The sequence below is a fragment of the Rhinolophus sinicus genome, chromosome 16 (genome assembly GCF_057876585.1).
Source record: "Rhinolophus sinicus isolate RSI-liver-muscle chromosome 16, RSI-T2T, whole genome shotgun sequence".
Taxonomy (NCBI): domain Eukaryota; kingdom Metazoa; phylum Chordata; class Mammalia; order Chiroptera; family Rhinolophidae; genus Rhinolophus; species Rhinolophus sinicus.
The window spans coordinates 99,334,759-99,355,151 of record NC_142516.1 but is presented as its reverse complement, the minus strand read 5'-3'; the positions used below and the strand labels follow the sequence as shown (position 1 = coordinate 99,355,151).

Here is a 20,393-nt window from a genome sequence, read left to right as displayed (position 1 = left end):
GGGTCCTTTGTCCTTCTTTGTTATAGCCTTTGTTTTAAAGACTATTAGGTCTGGTATAAGTATTGCTACCTCAGCTGTTTTTTTTGTTTTGTTTTGTTTTTTTTCATTTCTATTTTCATGAAATATCTTTTTCCATTCCTTTACTTTCAGTCTGCATATGTCTTTTGAGCTGAAGTGACTCTCTTGTAGGCAGCATATGTAAGGGTCTTGTTTTCTTATATATTCAGCCACCCTATGTCTGTTGATTGGAGCATTTAATCTATTTACATTGAAAGTAATTGTGGATAAATATGTAGTTATTGACATTTTATTATTCATATTTTTTATCTTATTATTTTCTGTCTTAAAGAAGTCCCTCTAACATTCCTTGTAATACTGGTTTGGTGGTGATGAACACCTTTAGCTTTTTCTTGTCTGGGAAGCTCTTTATCTGTCTTTTGATTCTAAATGATAGCTTTGCTGGGTAGACTAATCTTGGTTGCAGGTCCTTGCTTTTTATCACTTTGAATGTTTCATGACAATCCCTTCTGGCCTGTAAAGTTTCTGTTGAAAAATCAGTTGACAGTCTGTGGGAGTTCCCCTGTAGGCAACTAACTGCTTTTCTCTTTCTGCTTTTAAGATTCTCTCTTTATCTTTAAGCTTTGGAATTTTAATTATGATGTTTTAGTGTGGGCCTCTTTGGGTTCATCTTGTTTGGGACTCTGGGCTTGTATGTCTATTTCCTTCAGCAGGTTAGGGTAGTTTTCCATCGTTATTTCTTCAAATTGGTATTCAATTCCTTGCGCTCTCTCTTCTTCTAGTACTGTTATGATGCAAATGTTGGTATGCTTGATGTTGTCCTATAGGTCCCATAAACTGTCCTCAATTTTTCTTTTTGGATTCTTTTTTCTTTTTGCTGTTCTGATTGGGTGTTTTCTGTTACTTTATCCTCCAAATTGCTGATTCGATCCTCTGCTTTTCTCTAATCTATTGTTGATTCCCTCTAATGTATTCTTCATTTCCGTTATTGTATGCTTTATCTCTGATTAGTTCTTTTTTATGTTTTCTAGTTCCACTTTTATGTTTCCTAATCTCTTTGTTCAAGTTCTCCCTAAGATTACTGAGCATCATTATAACCAGTGTTTTCAACTCTGCATTTGGTAGATGGCTTGTTTCCATTTTGTTTAGTTCTTTTTCTGGAGCTTTGTTCTGTTCTTTTATTTGGGACATGTTTCTTTGTCTTCCCATTTTGGCTGCTTCGCTGTTTGTTTTTGTGTATTAGGTAGGGCTGCTATGTCTTCCAGTCTTGGTAGAGTGGCCTTTTGTAGCAGGTGGCCGTGGCGCCCAGTGGCACAGTCTCCCTGGTCACCTGAGGCAGGTGCTCCAGGTGTCCCTTGTGTGGGTTGCCAGTGTTCTCTTGTTGTAGTTGAGCCTTGGCTGCTGTTTGCATGTCAGTGGGAGAGGTTGACTCTCAGGCTGATTGGTTAGGAGGACTGGCCGTGACGACAGTTGAGGAGTTGTTGTGCAGGGACTGACTCTACAGAGCAGGAGTCACTTTAGCAGGACTCTGGTTTCTGTCCAGTCTGCCCTTTGCATATGTCGTTTGTGGAGGTTGTTGAGGGGTTCACTGTTATGGTCTGAAGCTGGTCACTAGGTGTGTTAGTACTGGGGCCTCTTGGGCGGGGCTCTATTGTAGGCCATATTCAGCCACTGCCTGTGCCCTGCCCACGGCAACCTGATATGAGCCAAAATGTCATCTGCGGAGGTCTTCCACCTGCACTGGGCTTTGAGGTGCTGGGAAAGGCCAAACCTTGAACCGAGGCTGGCTGCTGCGAATGCCAAGCTTGGGGCTGCTTAGCAAGAGGTACGGGGCATGCTGAGGCCAGATGCTGCTTGTTTGGGGTTTGTGAACCTTCAAAATATTTTAAGAAAGACTGCAACATGAGCCAAGACAGGCTGTTTGTATGGAAAAGCCACTGGAAGTAGCTTGAGTGTGCTGGCTAGTTGGGTGGAGCAGAGTCTCAGGGAATCACCAGGGAAGGGCAACCAGTGTTAGCAAGGTTAAAGGAGACTCAGATATGGTGCCGCCCATATGTGCAGGCTGGGTGGTGGAAACAAAGAAACAATGGCTTCTGCAAGCCCCTCCAGACCTTGCCCTGCAGCCAGACAACTCAGTTCCTTCCTGTATGTCCCTGGCACCTTTTGAGATGCCACCCCACTGCTGGAGCTCAAAGCAAGTGAATCCATCAGTGAATCAGCATACACAGGCCCTTTAAAGGAACGCCCGAGACTCCAACTGTCCTTGTCTCACTCAGCAACAATCTCTGCTGGTTTTCATAGCCAAAAATTGGGAGAGGGAGCTTCTCTTCCCAGGGCTGGGAGAGTCCCAACATTGTGGGGCTGGGACTCCTCACTCCTCAGGGGGAACCTCCACAGCCAAGGTATTCCTCCCGATTTTTGATTGCATCAAGTGGGTGAGGGACCAGCCTATTTCGTGTTAGCGCCCCTCCTGGATTTAATGCTCCAATCAAAAGTCTCCTGGTGGCTTCTTCTGTCTGTCCTTAGTTGTAGGACTTCTGTTGAGCTAGACTTCAGACAATTCTCAATGATGGTTGTACTTCAGTTTAGTTGTAATTTTGAGGTGGTCATGAGACGAGGCAAGCACAGAGTTTACCAAATGCTCGTACACATTTTAAAATGTTCCCCCAAATCTCCCTCAAAACAGGCTGAGGAGCTCTGATTTTGAGGAGGGAGGAATGTAGTGAAGGAAAGAAGAGACAGTCATATTAATTTTCCACTTGACTTAATAAAGTCAAACCTAGCCAAAACGCCCAGCTGAACTATATGCCATAAGCATTCTCACTGCTAAGTGCTTTCACAAACACTGAGTGAACGCCTTCTAAGTGACAGGCATTCTTCCAAGTGGACTAGGAGTTGGGAGTATAAAGTGGTATAAAGCATAACCTGGAACTGTTTAGAACACATCAAACAACCATGGCTTTGCACCAGCTTGCGACTGGAGGCACTCAATAATGACAAGTGTGAAGAAAAAATGTATGTGCACAGAGTATAGCAGGGACCAAAAAATCCACATATGAATGAAGAGAAAAAACAGAATTTTGGTGAATGAACTGCATGAAGACAGCGTAAGAAGGATCAGGAAGCTGAGAGGGCATCATGCCCAACATTGTCTTATTGGGAAAACTGGAGAAGCCTGTTTGGGATGGAAGTGAGGGATCTTTACAGTCTTGGGGGGCAAAGAGGTGGAGGAAATGGAAAAACAGAAAGCCAGAGAGGAGCTCTGGAAGATGAATGGGGTATGGTGCCAACCTGGGTAGGTTCTGATGGTTCCTTTGGTATACGGGAAAAGGAAGCCCGTGGTGGTCACACTGGACAGTGTGTGAGGACCTGAGAGAGTCACTGAAGCAAAACTCCATCAAAGCAGTGCAATCAGAAAGAAGGGCATGATAAGTGCACAATACAATTTGGATCTGGACCACTCAGTCAGATTCAGCAACTATCAATGCCTTGTAATACCCCACTATTTCCATTTTCCATTAACAACATCACACTTATTAATGTCTTATGTTGACTATTTCTCTTTCTCTTTTAATTTTTAAACAGTTCTTGCTGACTGATATTATATGACATTGGTTTATCCTAGATGTATTGTTTAGTCGATTCTGCAATATCATCTTAGCAAAGATTAAGTATTATATATAAATATGCCTTTGTGCACATATATAAATGTCATTATTTAATTTTAATTTCTCAGTATCATTGATCATTACTTTTTCTCCCTGAAAAGGCATGTTGCGACTTGATCTTGTAACTGCAACTCTTCCAGAATTCTTGGTATTTCTTAAACGAGGGTCTATGTACCCTGGGATCTGTGGATATTTTCTGGGGGGTGAAAAGTTCTCTAAAATATTTTAAATTTCAAATGTGTACTTTGATAATACTCTAAACATTTTTAAACCAGTTTTACATATCAAACCTCTCTTTACTGTCAAAAGCTATGCTGTGGCAATTTAAAATTGAAATATGCTTTAAAAATTAAAATGAGGTAATTAACGAAGTCAGTGTTTCTCAACCTAGGGTTCACAGGGTCCAAGAACACAGTCCCCAGAGTCAGAAGTTTGTTTTGTTCTCTTTCAAAGGGATCAGTATATTAGTCAAGTTTGAGAAATATTATTGTAGACCAATTACTTTTTTTCTCCAAGTTCACAAATTCTGTTCAAGTTGGCAGCTTTTACACAGCTGATTTTCCTGTTTTTAGAAATAATTCTAAAAATTTAATTGCCTATTAAACATTTATAGCTTATGTATAAGTTTGAGAATAAAATGAGTTCTCTTGTACTCACCCCTTAGCTTAAGAACTATATAACATTACCAATAACTTTAGTGCCCCTTTCTTACATTTTAGACTTAGAGAATAGTCTGCCTTCTAAAAAAGAGTTCTGTATTTTTTTCTTCTGCTCATTTTGCTTCACCTGGCTGTTTATTTTGTGACTTTTTTTTTTTTTTTTTTTTTTTTTTTTACAGTGCTTGAGTTCCTTGCATGCTGGCCTGGTTTTCTCTGTGAACTCAGATCCTAGATGGGGTTGATCCCCACTGTTTTGTCTCAGAGAGAATTGTGCCTGCCCTCCAGCAAGATGCTCAACACTCTTCTGTTCCGGTCTGCCAGTATCTCCTCCTTCACACCCACCCATCTTCTTCTCCCCAGAAATCGCTCACCCTTTTCTGTGAGTTTTCTCAGATTCACCAGCTTCTGTTTTGCTTTTCAGGCAACTCTTACTTAAATGGAGTGTGGGGTGTGTGTGTGTGTGTGGGGGGGGGGGTGTCAGTTGCCCATGTTAGTTGGTCATCTTTTCTAAATTTATGTGTAGTGTTAGAATGTGCTTAAATATTGGCAGGGTATCACTTGTATTTGTCAGCAGTCCTGGATTTGCCCGAAACATAGTTATATAATTTATACAATTATGCTTCAAAGGTGCCCTGAGTTCCCTGACAAAATAAGGTTTAAGTATTGGTAACATTTTATGGGTAACAGTAGCCTTAATTTTTCTGAGTGATTAATTTTATCTTGGAGAGACTGGTGAATTGAAAAACCTTGAATTTATATGCTTAATAAAATTTACATACAGTAAAATAGTTTCTCAAACCTTTAGTTGTATGCTGCAGAAAGAGTAAAAACAACCTAGTTCTATTGCAGGGAATTAGAAAAAAACGTATAAAATCTTAAAAATACTCCTTATGTATATTATAATTTTTCTATTAGGAAACAAATTTTTCAAAGGCTTGCATCTGATTTATAAAGTTTAAAATGTTTTCTTTTTCATTACAATTTCCTCAGATCATTTGAATAAACAGTGGAACCTAACTATTAGGGGATATTGTTTAGGGCCCCTGAAAGCCTTGTTTCCGTCTTTAAATTAGGGAAAAGTAAATAAAATATTAGTCAAGGGGTTTGGAGTTGGGAAACCTGCAGCAGGGGAAAAGCCTATTTCCTACATTTCATTTCATTGCCAGGGACAGATGTCACACACCACAGCAATCACTCAAAATCCTGGGAATATTCTGTCACTGTCACATCACAATTGATGGATGTAGCTGAGGGTTAAAGTGCAGGGGGTGGGGCAGGTGAGACCTCCCCTCTAAGGACCATGGTGCCATCGCCCTCATTCCCCAGTCATTTCCTACACAGAAGAGCTCTCTGTGTGATGGAATTACTGTGAATGATAAAGAACAAACATGGCCAATTTCGAGATTCCTTATGGGCAAGCATTTGGAAACGCCACCTATAAAAGGCTTATATCATAACCAAATTCCATCTAATTTTCATCAAACATCATTTCAATATTTTCAAAATGGATGATGAAAAAAGTACAAATGCATTTAGTTGCTGCCATTCACAAAGAACTGACAAGGAGAGAGTTTTCAACGGCTTTTAGGGAAATGATCAAAGTAAAGATTACTCATGGTTCTTATTATTTTAAACCTCATTTGTGGGACTACTAATATGCAGGAGAAGCTTTGGCCCTTCTGAATTAGAGGTAAGCAAACACAGCAGAGTTCCTAAGATCTGTGATCCTCGATGCAGTTCTGCTGGAGTCAGAAGACAAACCTCCTCACGATATACGACATTCAGATTTTATCTGTGACCTTTGTTAAGTCATTGCAGGAGTATTGCAGAAGGTATGCCATTCATGTTATTCCCACATAAAACAGGATGCATTTTGGACTTAAATCCAGGAATAAGAGATTTAATCAAAGGGTACAGCAGTTTCATCACTATTCTGATTTCAAAATTTACTTTAAAAACTATGTTAGATATTTGCTGGGATGCCTCAGAAGAACTGAGACGGTGAGGCATTCTTATCAAGATATTATGTCCTCGGTCACCACCTGGGCTACAGCAGAGGTCTGGTCCAACTACCCGAGATGCCGAGGCTGACACTTTCTACAGGTCACAAGGTAACCCACATAAAAACACTCTATGGGTTGTATAAACCTATTCATTCATTCACTCATTCATTAATTCATTCATGCATTCTCCAGTGATGACACAGACCACTTTTCCTCTGAGCATCACTGTTGCAGGGCAAAGCTCTTTCCTAGGTCCTGAACCTGAATCTTGGGCCCCGCACATCACTCTCCTACCATCACCTTCCACAAACAATCAATGGCATAATCCCCCACCTTTCCCAAGAAAGCTGGGTTCTGCATAATGCCCAGAGACGCACCTCCCGCTGCTACTCCAGGTCTGTGATCTGAAGCTCTCTGATCCTGAGAACAGGTTAGTCGCTCTTCTGTTTAATTATAATGTTCCTGACCCAGGCCAAAGACCTTTGCAGCCTTAGCTCCCTAAAGGGAAAGGAAAGGTAGAGACCCAGTGCAAGCAGCCCCCTTCTTCGTCAGGAACACTATAAAGTCTCCTAATGTGAGGCTGAGTGGACGGGAGGGCGGAGAGGTCTATTAGAGCCGGCCCTGAGCTAGAGATGTTACACTGCAGACACCACTTGGCCCTCAGAAGGTCCAATGGGGTAAGGATTTTTATATATGTAACTAGGCTTCTTCTGATACTTAATGAAAAGATGGTTCCACATTGACTAAACCTTAGACAAGAGTCCTTGTTCTAAGAAGTGAGACAAATTCATCACCTCATATGTATACACACATTCAAAATATCTCTGGGCTCTCTTTGTCCATCTCTTATAAAGCCCTTGCATCTCTTATAAAGCCCTTGGTTAGTGGTGGCTGTAGAACTGGGCACCAAGATAGTTATTTGAAGAGAAGGCTGGATGCAAACAAAGAGGGATGTGATTTGGCCACTGTTTTGTGACAGGCTGGCAGGAGGGTCAGTGTCCAGAGCTGAAACGCACACAATGGGGCCCAGAAGGGATGTGTGCACAGCTGGAGCCGCCTTTTCAATGCGCTTCTCATTTCAGAGTTTGCATAATGTTTATGCGTAGTTAAAAGACTTGTTTTTAAAATGTGAAATAGAAAAAGCACAATAACCATGTCTTAGATCCATATTACTCAGTGAATATTTGTAGATTTGATTTGAAAAGATGAACAGTGAATTCTCTTTCAAAGTGTCCTACTGCTATGGTTGCAAAAAATTGCCTATGCACGTATCAACTAGCTCCCTATGAAGCACGTCGTACCTGGTATAAACAGTAAAACCATGCACTTGAAAAGCAGAATGGATTTTGAGCCGAGGTCCCAATGTATTTTAAGTGTCTGTTGAAGAGACAACAATGTTGACTTGCCGCTCTTGTGACTATCTTGTCGGAAGCTACAGCACGTAATGAGAAATGTCAAGTCCCAAGATCAATGAAATTCTGGGCTCTCGGGATTTAACAGGAATAGCATTGATCCTTTTAAAGAACACCAGTCAGAGATGGGTTGTAATATATTGCAAAGAGGGGCTCAGGAGGATAAGCGGCCAAGTCCAAGATACCTACCTGACAAAAAATTCAATCAGCTTTAAGCACAGATTGCCTGCTCTGCGCCCCTTTCTTTCCTGCAGTAGGCTGCTTCCAATTAAAGTGCGCAAATTAATTTTTATCACTTCCAAATTAGTTTCAGAATTTGTGTAAAAGTCTGTTTCAGATGAAAGCATCTGTCCCTCACATGTCTGCAATTCTGTTATCTAGCCAGGGACCTATTTAAATCTCCAAGAATATTTCCTATGTTCAAAGTCACAAGTTTGAAAGAGTAACAATAAATATTAGTATTATAAAATACATCAATAAAACAACTATAATTCAACTGTCACCTATGCTAGAAAGCTTTTTCTTTTTTCTTTTATGGCCTAAAACGCTTTGTAATAATCTGTTTATAAATTTTCATTGTCTTGCTCATAAACTCATTGAAACTATAAAACAATTAGAAAAAGACCTTTTTTCTGAGATGTCTAAATTAGTCACAACAATATGACACAATGAAACCGTAAACTCTTTCCATACCTAAAAAATCCACAAACCTTGTTTTTTTCCCCTGTGCCACTAACAGAGCTAGCCGTTCCAAAAATAACGACAATGCAAAAGAAGCATAATTATTTTAACGCCACTTGAATTTATCTTGAGTGATGTACACGTAAGGTGAGTAAATGAATCCTATAATTTTGTGATGTGCTGTATAAATACGTTCTGGCCTCTGACATACAAAGCAATTCAGCGTCCATACCAAAAACAATCCTTAAATCCTAAAAGCTACTGGAATATTGTTTCACTCTAGGACTGTCTCCTTTAAGTCTAGGTTAATATATACAACCCTCAAAACCTAAGGGCACTGTGTCACACACTTTAATATGAATTTAGACGTAACTAGCTTTTTGGTCTTGAGCAGCTATAGTACGAGATAGACAACACATACAGCCTGATTCTCTGACCTGTGAATTGGTAGCTACGATAGATTAAACCAGAACGGAAAAAAAAACAACCCCATCTTTTTCTTTCATATTGTGAGTTTTCTGATGGCAGAGACTATATGTGTGTCAACACCCATGACTGATCTCAGATATGACAGTCAATTCAGTATGTGCTGTGACTGCCTGCCTTTACAAAAAGGGAACTGACCAGTATATATGGTCTCTCTCATCACGGATATGTGTGCCACTAGGTTGGCTGTTTTAACAGGTCAGTCATTCGAGTCAAATACTAAATATGACTAATTGTTTTTTACTACTTGATTATCCATACGGCAAAAAGCCAAAACCAGTTTTTGCATAATCATCAATTTGTACCCAAGAGGTAAGACTAAGCATTTTGTTGTGCTCACAGGACTTACGACACCGAATATGACCGATAGCAACTCATGATTCAGGTAGTAAGTACTCAGTGTACTCAGTACATCTAAGCAGGAAAAGCGGTTTTGTGATCAGTATAACGCATATAATGCAGATCCCTGCAAATTCCGGAACCTTAGACTTTGACTATACAGCATGTCCCGCTGCTGAGCGAGTACCAGTAGCATCCAGTACATGTGTGCTGTTTCACAAACACTTTTGCGCTCTCCCTGTTTATTCTAGAAGAGCATTCCCCCCTTACAGTAAGGATAACAGATGAAATAAAGCCGTACAACATATATCAACATGAAATGCCCAATAAAGTCTTGACAAGGTGGGTTTTATGAAAGTAGTTTAGCTTCATAACGATGACAACAGTTTTTAATCAAAAAATAAATTCTTATATATGGAGGTAATACTGAAAACTATGCATTGATAATCTGTTGTAATTTTTTAAGGGTAATCCTGTCTTTATTTAAAGCTTCAATAAAATGCTGCATTTTAACAAATAGAACACTCACAATTTTGTTCTTAAGGATTAATATAAACATTTCTATTTATATAGCTCCTGTTGTAAGGAACTTTAAACACTCTAAATATTACTACTTTTAACTTTTCTTGCTGACTGATGGACCAAAGGTATGATCAGTTGTTAACCATCTTTTGGTTTAAAAGATCATTAGAAAACAATGTAAAATAAAATAGCTAACGCAGATTATTACTATAATTTACTAACAGTGTTCTTTAAAATTCTTTACTCATAGCAGTACATTATATAAAATATCTTATCTCTGCTACCAGGTGGTAGTTTTTAAGAAATGAATCTTCTTTTTGGAAATACCATTTTCATCATTTTTGAGCTTCATTTTAAACAGGTTAATTAACTGGATTTAAAGCAGCGTTCTGTTAAAAAAATTTTTTTTTCTAATAATGCCTAATTTTTATCACTATGGATGGAAGATACTACACAGACCTGCTGCTTAATCCAACTTTCTAATGAACCCTACACTATTATGGAAATAAAGAAAATTTGGAACTATGAGAAAATACGTTTAGATAAAATAATATGATAATGTACCAAGCTTGAGAATAACTTAGAACAACTTAGAACAGAGGCTGAAATGTATAATACACATACTTTCTCTTATTCAGTATCTATGCTAAGAGAAATCCTTAAGAATGCACTTTTAGTTTCTTCATCTACTGTTGTTCAACTCTAGCTATGGGCAACAAGAATAAAACCTCACACAACGTTTGGTCATGTGGTTCAATCTCCCACTGTCTGTCTGTTTATCTGTCTATCTATCTATCTATCTACCTACCTACCATCCATCTATCTTCTTTTCTGTACTATGATAGGGCCTTCAATTGAAAGCCATTTCCTAGTTTTGCAGTATTTCTGTCAACATGCGTAAAACTTGGGGTGGGCGGTACTTGAAGGTAGACGCACATTTAGGTTTCCATGACCCGCTATCTCACAGGCTGGAATGGACCAGGGGAGGCAGCCTTCAGCTGCGCACTTGTAACATGGCATCTTGTACATTTCTCATCTACTCTTACAATATTTCAGTGGTAGATTCGCAGCATTCTTAGGAAATTCTTACCTGTTTTATCATAAATATTCCCCAAAATCATGTTTCAGTTTTTTGGAGTACCATTTAAACTATGACCAATGTATGAATCACAATTAGAATAGCCCAGGTTTAGGTAGTTGCCATTATCAATGTTTTACAGAAACCACTCTCTATTTTACAGGAAATATGTGCATTTGAACTACTGAAAGCTTGGTAAGTAAAAACAGTAATTATTTCTAGGTAATATCTTACCTAGTTCTGCAGTCATTTAACAATGTGTATTGAAAACCTCTTATGTGTGCCACTATGCCGGGAACCAGAAACTTAAGATGGAAGGGGAGAGACTTGTGATCCACTTCAGAGCTTCCTCAAAAAAAGCAATAGCTCCAAGAAATAATAACTTCTGTTCCATGAACAAAGTTTCCATGGAAAAACATGTTTCAGAAACTGGGCTAAACAAATGTCAACGATTTACTTCTGTAAGACTATTAGAGCTTACATAGCTAGCAAGAGTATATGTGGTGTTTTGTAAAATTATTTTACTCTGGAGTCCCATTTCTTTTCTTCCTACAGAACATATTAGGGAGAACTGTTGAATAAAAGCACTTAGGAATCATCCGAAGCAAAGAAATCATTTTATTCATTTTCTTGCCTCCTCAATGCCTACGTTGAAAGGGATACTTAATCACTGTTAAATGAATAAATGGAGATATTTACTCTACTACGTGGTAGAAAGTAGTGACGGCCCTCGCTGAAGCACAAATAAAACTCATGGAAATTCAGAGGAGGGAGAGAATATATTCAGCGGAGATAAATCATATGAGGTTTAATGGAGTAGGTGACTCTGAAGGAAAGCTCTGAAGGATGGGGACATTGGAGACAGGGGAAGGACAGCTGCACAGAGGGTCCATGTGAGGGGATGTGGGAGTTTCTCCAAGCTGAAGATTATCGTAGTTGCTCTTTTTAACACTTGGAACACAACTACATCCCAACAGAAATCTTTGCCACTTAAGCTTTCATACTTTAAAACTAGTAGGAAAATAAAAAAGGAAAAATATACTAAAATGAATTTCTAGTCTAAGAACTCTAGACAAATACTTACTGCTATTAGGGTTGTCTCCTATGATATGATGCCGTCCACTCCAGTACCAGAGAAGCAGGGTTGCGTCTCGAGATCCGGACACAATATAGCAGTCCCCACCTATGTATGACTCAGACCTGGCCAGGCACGTCACCACATCCCAGTGGCCAAATACAATCTGAGTTAATTTTCCTGAAACACAGAAATGGCAGGTTTAATTCGTTTGCTATTTTAAATAGTAATTTTATTTTACTAGATTTGTGACAATTGACTCTATAGACCCGCAAATTTATAAGGTAATTCCAATCTAGCTACAGATTGGCATTCTCGAAATGCTTCTGAAAAATGATACGACACTGTCACTTGGGATTTCTAAGAAAAGGAGTTATAAGATAAAGACAATGATGATTTTTTTTTCTTCTTCAGAGTTTGGGCCAAACTATGGGGAGACTTAAGGTCTTTTACTGGATTTGATTAGGGAAGGGGACAATAGTCCCCTTTGTCCTATGAGCTCAGCGCTCATGCTAAAGTTCAGAATTAGTTCTTTACTTTCAATTGTGAACATTTAATTTGAATCTTGGTACTCAAGATAAAAATGCCTACATCATTAAGTATGATTTCATATTAAGCATAGGTGTAACAATAGGCATTTTGAAGAGAAGAAGTATTTCACTGTTAAGGTTACCTGTTTCTGTAGAATAAACTCGGAAGCTCTTATCCCAGAATCCACAGATAAGAATATAACGGTTATCGGCTGTGACCACAAAACAATGTGCATTGATTTGTATACTCTGGTCAACAAGGTCTGTGATCTGCCGTTTGTTCACACCAGAGTTATTGGCTACATGTAAATAGAAGAAAGAATTTAAAGAAAGAGTCCACATGAGTTTCACCAAGCACTTATAGAAGGAATACTTTTTAAGCCTCATTTATCTGAAATGGGTTTTTAAGGCTATCAGATTTTAACATTTACCCATGAGGAATATAAACTTTTTTAGTATCAGTGATTATTTATGAATCATATTACATACTTAAAAATTGTCAGAAATACAAGTGCTTCTTCCACCAATAAATAAACACAACACGGGAAATTCAAGATAATGAATTTAAAGCACAATGAAAATATCTAAAGGCATTTAATTTCATAGATGTTCACTACACACAAATCCATTAGTGTCCAACAAGTTGAACACTAATGAGGAATCATATTATATGAGGTATGTTATATAAGGGGGGGGGAGTCTTAATATGTGTCCCAATCTCTCATTTTCTGATGGCATTTCCAAAACATGTGAAAAGAAGAGGGTAGAGATTTGAGCAAGGGATGTTGTTATGTGGGCAGTCCCACGGGGAGCTTTAGGTCAGCAGCTTTAAAGACTGGATTGTCAACAAACTGAAAGCCTTTCCAGAATGGGCTGGCAGGGGAGGAGAGGAAGAAAAAGACAGGAGAGGGACTTGGGAGGAAAGAGACAGGCAGAGAATCAGTGGAGAGCCCTGGGATTGGCTGTGAATGAAGTCAGGAACTCAGAGACACCGTCTGATTTCCCCAGTGTCTGTCTGTATGCCAGCCTGTCCCTTATTCTCCGCCATCCTTTCAGGTTAAATCCCTGGGCTGAATTCTTAAACAGAAAATGCAGATGTACAAGATGACCATCACTCTCTAACCCCAATTAAATCTAAGTGCTACTATTTGTGGAGACCCATTAACACTGTAACAGCAGTTACTAGAGAAGGTAAACAATAAAAAGCTATACAAAAAAGGTAGCAAAAGAAAAGACAATCCAAAGGTCCTAAGTCATTTAAAAACTATATAATTGGTCCTTCATTTATTATAATACAGCTATTAATATTTCCATGGTTACATTCTACCTGTGACATTGTGGATGTCTCTTGGGCAGAGGAATAGCTAGATTCTAAAAATATTCCTGGTCCTAAACCCTATATCCCAAAGACATGTACATGGTATTTTGTGTAAGGAGTATAACGAACGAACGAACGAACAAACAAGCTAACTAACTGAAATGAATGCCTCTCATCTTATTTCTGGGTTCAAAGATAAAGGGTGACTTAATCTAAGAAAAAACATACCATAACTTGGATATAACTTAATAATTCTTGATACCACTTTGAATTCTTTTTTAATTTAGTTCTCTTTATGATCCCATGATACAAACATTAATACTATAAAGTATCTCGCAGATATGAAACTGAGGCCTAGAAAGATGAAGGGGCTATTCTGCATCATAGGGCTAATAAATGCATTTGTGGTTATTTAAAAATATTTGTAATATCTGCTGCAAAGAGTTATAGCTCATGAGTTTGCAATTTACATGAAGTCTTTAATTTAAAAAAGTGTTTTAGCTCAATGCAATGAAGATTTCCAGAAAAGATGTTCTTTAGTATTATTTTCTGGCATAATCTCTTTGAGGCCTTATGTATTTTAAATAATACAAAGGTGTTAAAGACTAATGCAGGTTGAAAGAAAGGACAGTTTGGAAATATTGCCTTGTTTAGAACCAACTTAAATGATCCCCTAAAATGTGAAGAAAATGCCACAAATAATTGCTTTAATACCAGAAAGTTCTTAGATGGCATGTTATGTTTTGCATAGCTCCTTGATGGTAATTTGATATCATTTGCACCACAATTTTGTGGCAGAAAAAGTATTATTCTGCTACCATTTGTGATAATTAACTGCATAGGGATGTGTGGATAGTCATATCCATGAAAATGTATTTTTGTTGTCAGCGTACCAATTAGTGGATCCATTTCAATGGGAAGATGATGGGCTTGATCCAAAGAGTAGCCTGGAGCTCCTCTGAGGCCTACAGATTAAATAAAAAGAGAAAACTACCATAAACTTCTCAGAAAGGAGGAATTTCCTAATAAGCAGTGTTTTATAATGATTATACAAAATATACATTTGCTTAAAAATTATTTGGTAAATTTTTGTAAGAATGATTCAGTCACACTACATGTCTTTGTAGATAGTCTTAAAAAAATCATTACAACAGAGACTGCTGGTTTCTGCTTAGGATGCAGAATGTAGAAAGCTGGAAAGAGTGCTGATATTTGACCAGCAAGAGCACACTGGATAAAATAGAAGATTATAACATTTCTTGAACCCATCAGAGAGTCAAGGTTGCTGGGCAACCAATGAGCCTCAGTCTAAGAAAAGGCCATGCTACAGACAGGGATGGTGTGAGGTAGGCACAGAGCATGGGCTCGCCTGGGCCAGGCAAAGGGGAAGGTGGGGCTCCCACCCAAGGGGCCCTTCATTCACATGACAAGTCAACAGAAGGTGTAAATCTGAGCTGTACCTAAAACCTGAACCTCAGTAAACGTGACTTTCGGAGGATTAATGTTTAGGGCTTGACTGAGACCATTCGTCATCATTTTTAACATGTGATTATATAACATACAATACTTTTGAACAAGTCTAGAGGAAAATTTAATCCCTTTTAATTTTCTCTCAATGCAAAACATTTCCGGAGGCTGACCCCTGTGAATAATAGTCATATATATTTTAAGATGATTGCTGCATATTTCTGATTGAATGGAAGTAGTTCCACCTCATGTTGATGCTATCACCAATGAACATAAAGAGGTACATTTTGAAACTCTGAGGAGAATAAGCTGTGGTATAAATCACTCTGTTTTTCAGAGCAGTGCTGAAGTCAGTAGAATAGAAAGATTCAGGTTAATTCACCACGGCTCATCCACTCAGTCCTGGAGACAGTGGGCGTCCTGGGGCTTCCAGGGAGAACTTAAATGGTGAACTAGGCCAACAAAAGCATTTGGTCACGTCCACTTCTACCCTAGTTAAATAAGTATCAATATGTCTAATCTTTATGACAGAACTATATCACTTCAAGATGTACTGGCTGGAACTTTCAGGAATGATTTTGCAGAAAACACACGTGAGATCACTTTTGTCTTTTCTTAAAGACTCTAAGCTCTACAAGGAGAAAGCTGTTTGTCTTGTTCATTGCTGTTCTCCCAGTGTACAGGGCTCTGGCACGTGGTGGCCATTCAAATATTTGCTAAAGAAATTAATGAAGTGGAAGAAAGAGGATTTGAAACTATCATCCAGATAATCCAGATTCAAACTCACTTTTGTTTAATATGGGTAAAACTGTTTGGCTTCTTTCCTGGGGGGGGGGGGGGGAGGGGACAGTGATAGAGTAGAGGGGAAGGACCTGACTGATTTGTAGAACTGCTTCCATTTATCAAATATTTATTGAATACTTAACGATTAGCCAAGCATTCTATGAGGCACTGAAACAGAGCAGCCATGAATAAGACAGACAAGGATCACTTAGGTAGGTCTGGCAGTTATTTACTCTGTTGCTTTTTGTAGACAATTTGGCACATAGCTAGCCCCCCAGCACACATATCTTAATTGTGGCTTTTAAGAACCCTTTAGTGAATGGTTTGCTTTGGCACACATACCTACTGTGTTGTGCCATCGATTCACGGCAAACAGCCTGCTGCAGGTCACGGTCACCACCGCCGGGATGGTCAGGTGGGGCAGCGTGTTCGCTGCCACATGGGTTACTGGAGAATTTGATGGAAACTTGAGCACCATGATCACATCCTGTTGCATCTGATCTTTAAACATGAGTGGACTCTGTGGAAGGAAACACTGTTGAATAGAAAGGGAAGAGAGCAGAAGAAAACAGAAGGGATAACACAGTTAGTGAAAGCTCTGGGGAGAATGAGGTTAAAACAGATGAGGTTAGTTAGCATGAGCACACACAGAGAACAAAGCAGTGTGAACTTGGGTACTGCGAGGATACACAGAAAGAGGAGAGCAGAGACTCTGGAGTCACTGAGAGGGGACAGCGAATTATTAACGTCCAGCCTCCATTTAAGTATGGCTATGGCCAGACTGCAAGGTGAGAAGCTAGCTTATAGATATGTCCACATGATGTAGCATGAATTTTCAATGCAGTTCTCAGTTTGGTGGGCAAATTAGTCAAGTCAGTCACTGACATTGTTTACATAAAATATAAAGTGAATTGATTGATACTTTCACTTCTTTTTCCTGCTTGATCTGGGATCATGACTAAAGTCTACATAATGAGAATATAATAGCGACCCTTGTCACAGCTTTGTACCTTCTGCTTGGCACTACTGTCAGCTTATGGTTCATGCCTTCTTTGCTCCTTCTGGACTGTGACCTTCCCGAGGCCTAACCCTGCTTTTTTTAAAATCTGTGTTTCTCAAACATCCAGCACATGACTTGATAGAAAGTAGATGCTGTAAGAACTAGATTAACTACTTTGAAACACTATAAATACTACTATATAAAAACACAAAATTGGGATCCTGGAAATAACTGTTACTTAGGTCTCCAACAGGTTTTGTAATTATTTGCTGTATATATGAATTGTCTGCTACATGAATTTAGAAAGCTTAGGTTTTCTGCATAAACAGTTCGAGGCCAATTTGGTCTCTCACAGGAAAAGTGATGAATTCTGACTGGGCATTTCTCCAGGATAAATATTATTATTGTTGTTATTAAATAGAGAAAACTAACACAGGAGTAAAACTCTTCTGCCAAGGCATTTCATAAAATCAAGAGCTAGAGATACTCTCTTGGCCAGTTTATTAAAAATGCTTCATCTCAAGGCTTGAGGACCCAAGGCCTGAGCTCCACATCTACACTGCGACTGGGTGTGTATATGGGAGTGTTGTGCTTGGCACAAACCTTTCTGCTTTGTCACACACAAAGACCCACCCATTCAGTCAGAACAGTTCATTAGTAACTAATCAAAGGGCTGAAACTTGTAGAGAAAAAAAAAAATGTTTTCAAACAAACACACTTATTCATGTATTTCGCTAAGAGTTTATTGATTCTTTGAAGGTATCGAGGATGTATTTGCCAATATTTAATGCCTGACACGCGGAAGGAGCTCAACATAAATTTGTTAAGTGACTGACAGAATAAATGAAAGGTGTCAAAAATTCTTCCATCACAAACTAACAGCTTATAAATTTGTGCAGACATAAATTATGGACAATATTCCAGAGCGCTTTTCTCCATAATTAGGGTATTTGCTGCCTTGTTAACTGTCTAGAAAAACCGATGAGCTGTGATTCATCACAGTTTTTGAAAACACATTTTCACCTTCAAGCATTTACTAGAGAAAAAAGTTAGTGAAAAACTCACACTTTAAAAAATAAATGTTAAATCAGGTTATCAGAAAATGTTTTACCTTCTTCAAATTAGATAAAGAAAGAAAGGTTTACTATTTGCTAATACATTGAAAAAGGACTGCCTTGTTTAGAAAACTGGCTTTTAAAATTCAGGTTAAAATGAAAAGACAATGACTGTTTCCCTTGCAAATGGGAATAAGAGTTTCAGTATAGGTAGATAATGATGACTGATGATACCCGCTAACAGGTATTGTGAAGTTACGACATGCCAGGTGCTGGTCTAAGGGCTATACATACTGAGTCATGAAATTCTCAGGGACGCCGAAACGGAAACAGGGAAGTTAAATACACCTTGCCAGGGTCATTCACCAGTTAGTGGCAGAGATGGTGTGTGAGCCAAGTCTAGCTCTTTGGCCCTTGTTTGACTGCCTTTCTGCAGGGACCATAAATTACATTTATACTTCTTTCCTTTTCTTAAAATGAACTACTCTCCTTACCCCACCTTGCCCAAAAGATTAAATTGGACAATACGTCATGTTTATATATTTTTCACTATAATTTATCAATCTAATCTTGTTTTGGTGTAGGAGTTTATTTGTGAGCCTGTGTATATGAATGAGTTTATGTAGGGGCAGATACAGTCAGAGAAGATGGCCATTTTTGTGAATTCAAAACTGAGCCAGCATCAGCAGGACCGAAACGTAAGAACTGCACTCCTTTCTCTGTTTTTCCCTAAGGTATCAGTATATACGTGGATGAAGAGTGAACCCATAAATGGGGAGGCCGTTGAGATGCTGATAAAATCGCTATTTTATTTGATCTCTCCCTGGGTACAAAAAAGAAAAAAGTTCAACAAGTTGATACGTCTGTCTTACCAGGTGCATGGCAGAGCTCCGAGGCGGGTGTGGCTCAATAAGCAACTGAGAGGGTGTCTGTCCGAAGTTCTGAATCTGTGCCTCTGTGGCCTGCAGGGGAAGGACAGTGAAGGTCATGGTCAATAAGCATCAATGAGGGAGGTCAAGGCCCTCTGACAATGCAGGCGTATCCCACGTCAGCCATGGAAAAAGCCCAGACAATACAGTGGGTGCTCTTCTCTCAGGGTGCAGAATCATCCAAGTGTTAGTATTTTGTAGACAAGCTTTGCGTCTCCTTCTAAATGTGCTTCTGTTAACCAAGTCACTATTCTTGTTTAGAAGCTAGGGTTAAGTGTGGAAATGTTAACCTGTGAGTACGTGCATGCAGCTGAAGACCAAAGACCACGTTTAACACTAAGTACAACACATATACCTCAATGAAGTCCTTTGTAAGAAGGAACGTGTGGGGATCTCTAATGAAATAAGCTTCTGGAATCTTTATGGGAAAGAAATGAAACATAAAGTCCACCAATGATGCGAAATCAAATGAAGAACGTCATATAGTCCAATCAATTCAGAAGGCAATCAGTAGAAAGAATACTAAGACATTCGTATAACAATTACATACGGCAAAACTTTCACTACAAAAAATACATTTTAGGATGCTATGCTATTTTAAGATGAATCCTGGAATACTATTTTAAGGTAGGAATTCATTTCTCTCAAAAATTTTCTGAAATTTTAGAGAACTAACCCAAAGAAGAAACCGTTATTTGGGCATCCTGAGCTGTGCAGTACTTCATTATGGCCTATGCAGATAGAACTATTCATGCGATTTTATGGCTTCCAATGAAGAAAAAAATATTTTAGATCTCAAACTATTGAGACCATATAATATGCCTTTTTTGTGTATGTCAAAGAGATAATCATATAAGAGAATTAAATATTTCTTCTATAGATGTATTCCACAGGCAAAACATTTCAATATATTAAGCTAGACTAACAAATATTTTTCTGAACTATTGTAAGTATGTAATTCAAGTCAATAAGAAGCACAGTATTTACTATGATCATTACTCTGTTATCATGCTAATTTCCCCCCTAAAATGGTGTGCAATTTGGTTGCACATAAAAGTGAAATATGAAACTCACTGCTGAATGTTTACGAGTGCAGGTAAGTTGGTAGATGGCTCTCGACACAGAACTGTCACTAATTGCATCAGCAGCTACAATTCTCACTTATAAAGTACTGAAATTTAACAATCTGTCCTCCTAGACTCCATTTCCAGAAAATGCTTATCAATAAATATGTGAATTTCAAATTTATTAGCAATATTAAATATGAATGCACCATTATCTGCCATATTTTAGCAATTGCATAAAAGGGGCTTTGGTTCTGTTATTTGCAGAGGCAGTAGGATGAATTATTAAATCTCTTTAAGTGCTGT

General features: G+C 38.6%; 1 protein-coding gene across 8 annotated transcripts in view; it reads right to left on the bottom strand.

The window, feature by feature from the left end:
* NBEA (neurobeachin) overlaps positions 1–20,393 on the bottom strand; it is a 662,791-nt gene that overhangs the window by 8,051 nt on the left and 634,347 nt on the right. For 3 of the 8 annotated variants that reach the window (XM_019736455.3, XM_074330024.2, XM_074330026.2), the window contains 6 exons: positions 19,379–19,441; positions 18,967–19,056; positions 16,382–16,574; positions 14,683–14,754; positions 12,615–12,770; positions 11,951–12,121 (listed from right to left, as the gene is read on the bottom strand). In XM_019736455.3, coding sequence (XP_019592014.2) covers positions 11,951–12,121; positions 12,615–12,770; positions 14,683–14,754; positions 16,382–16,574; positions 18,967–19,056; positions 19,379–19,441 — 745 coding nt within the window. The remainder of the gene's footprint in view (positions 1–11,950; positions 12,122–12,614; positions 12,771–14,682; positions 14,755–16,381; positions 16,575–18,966; positions 19,057–19,378; positions 19,442–20,393) is intronic. The other 5 variants (XM_074330025.2, XM_074330027.2, XM_074330028.2 and 2 more) reach the window with 3 other exon arrangements.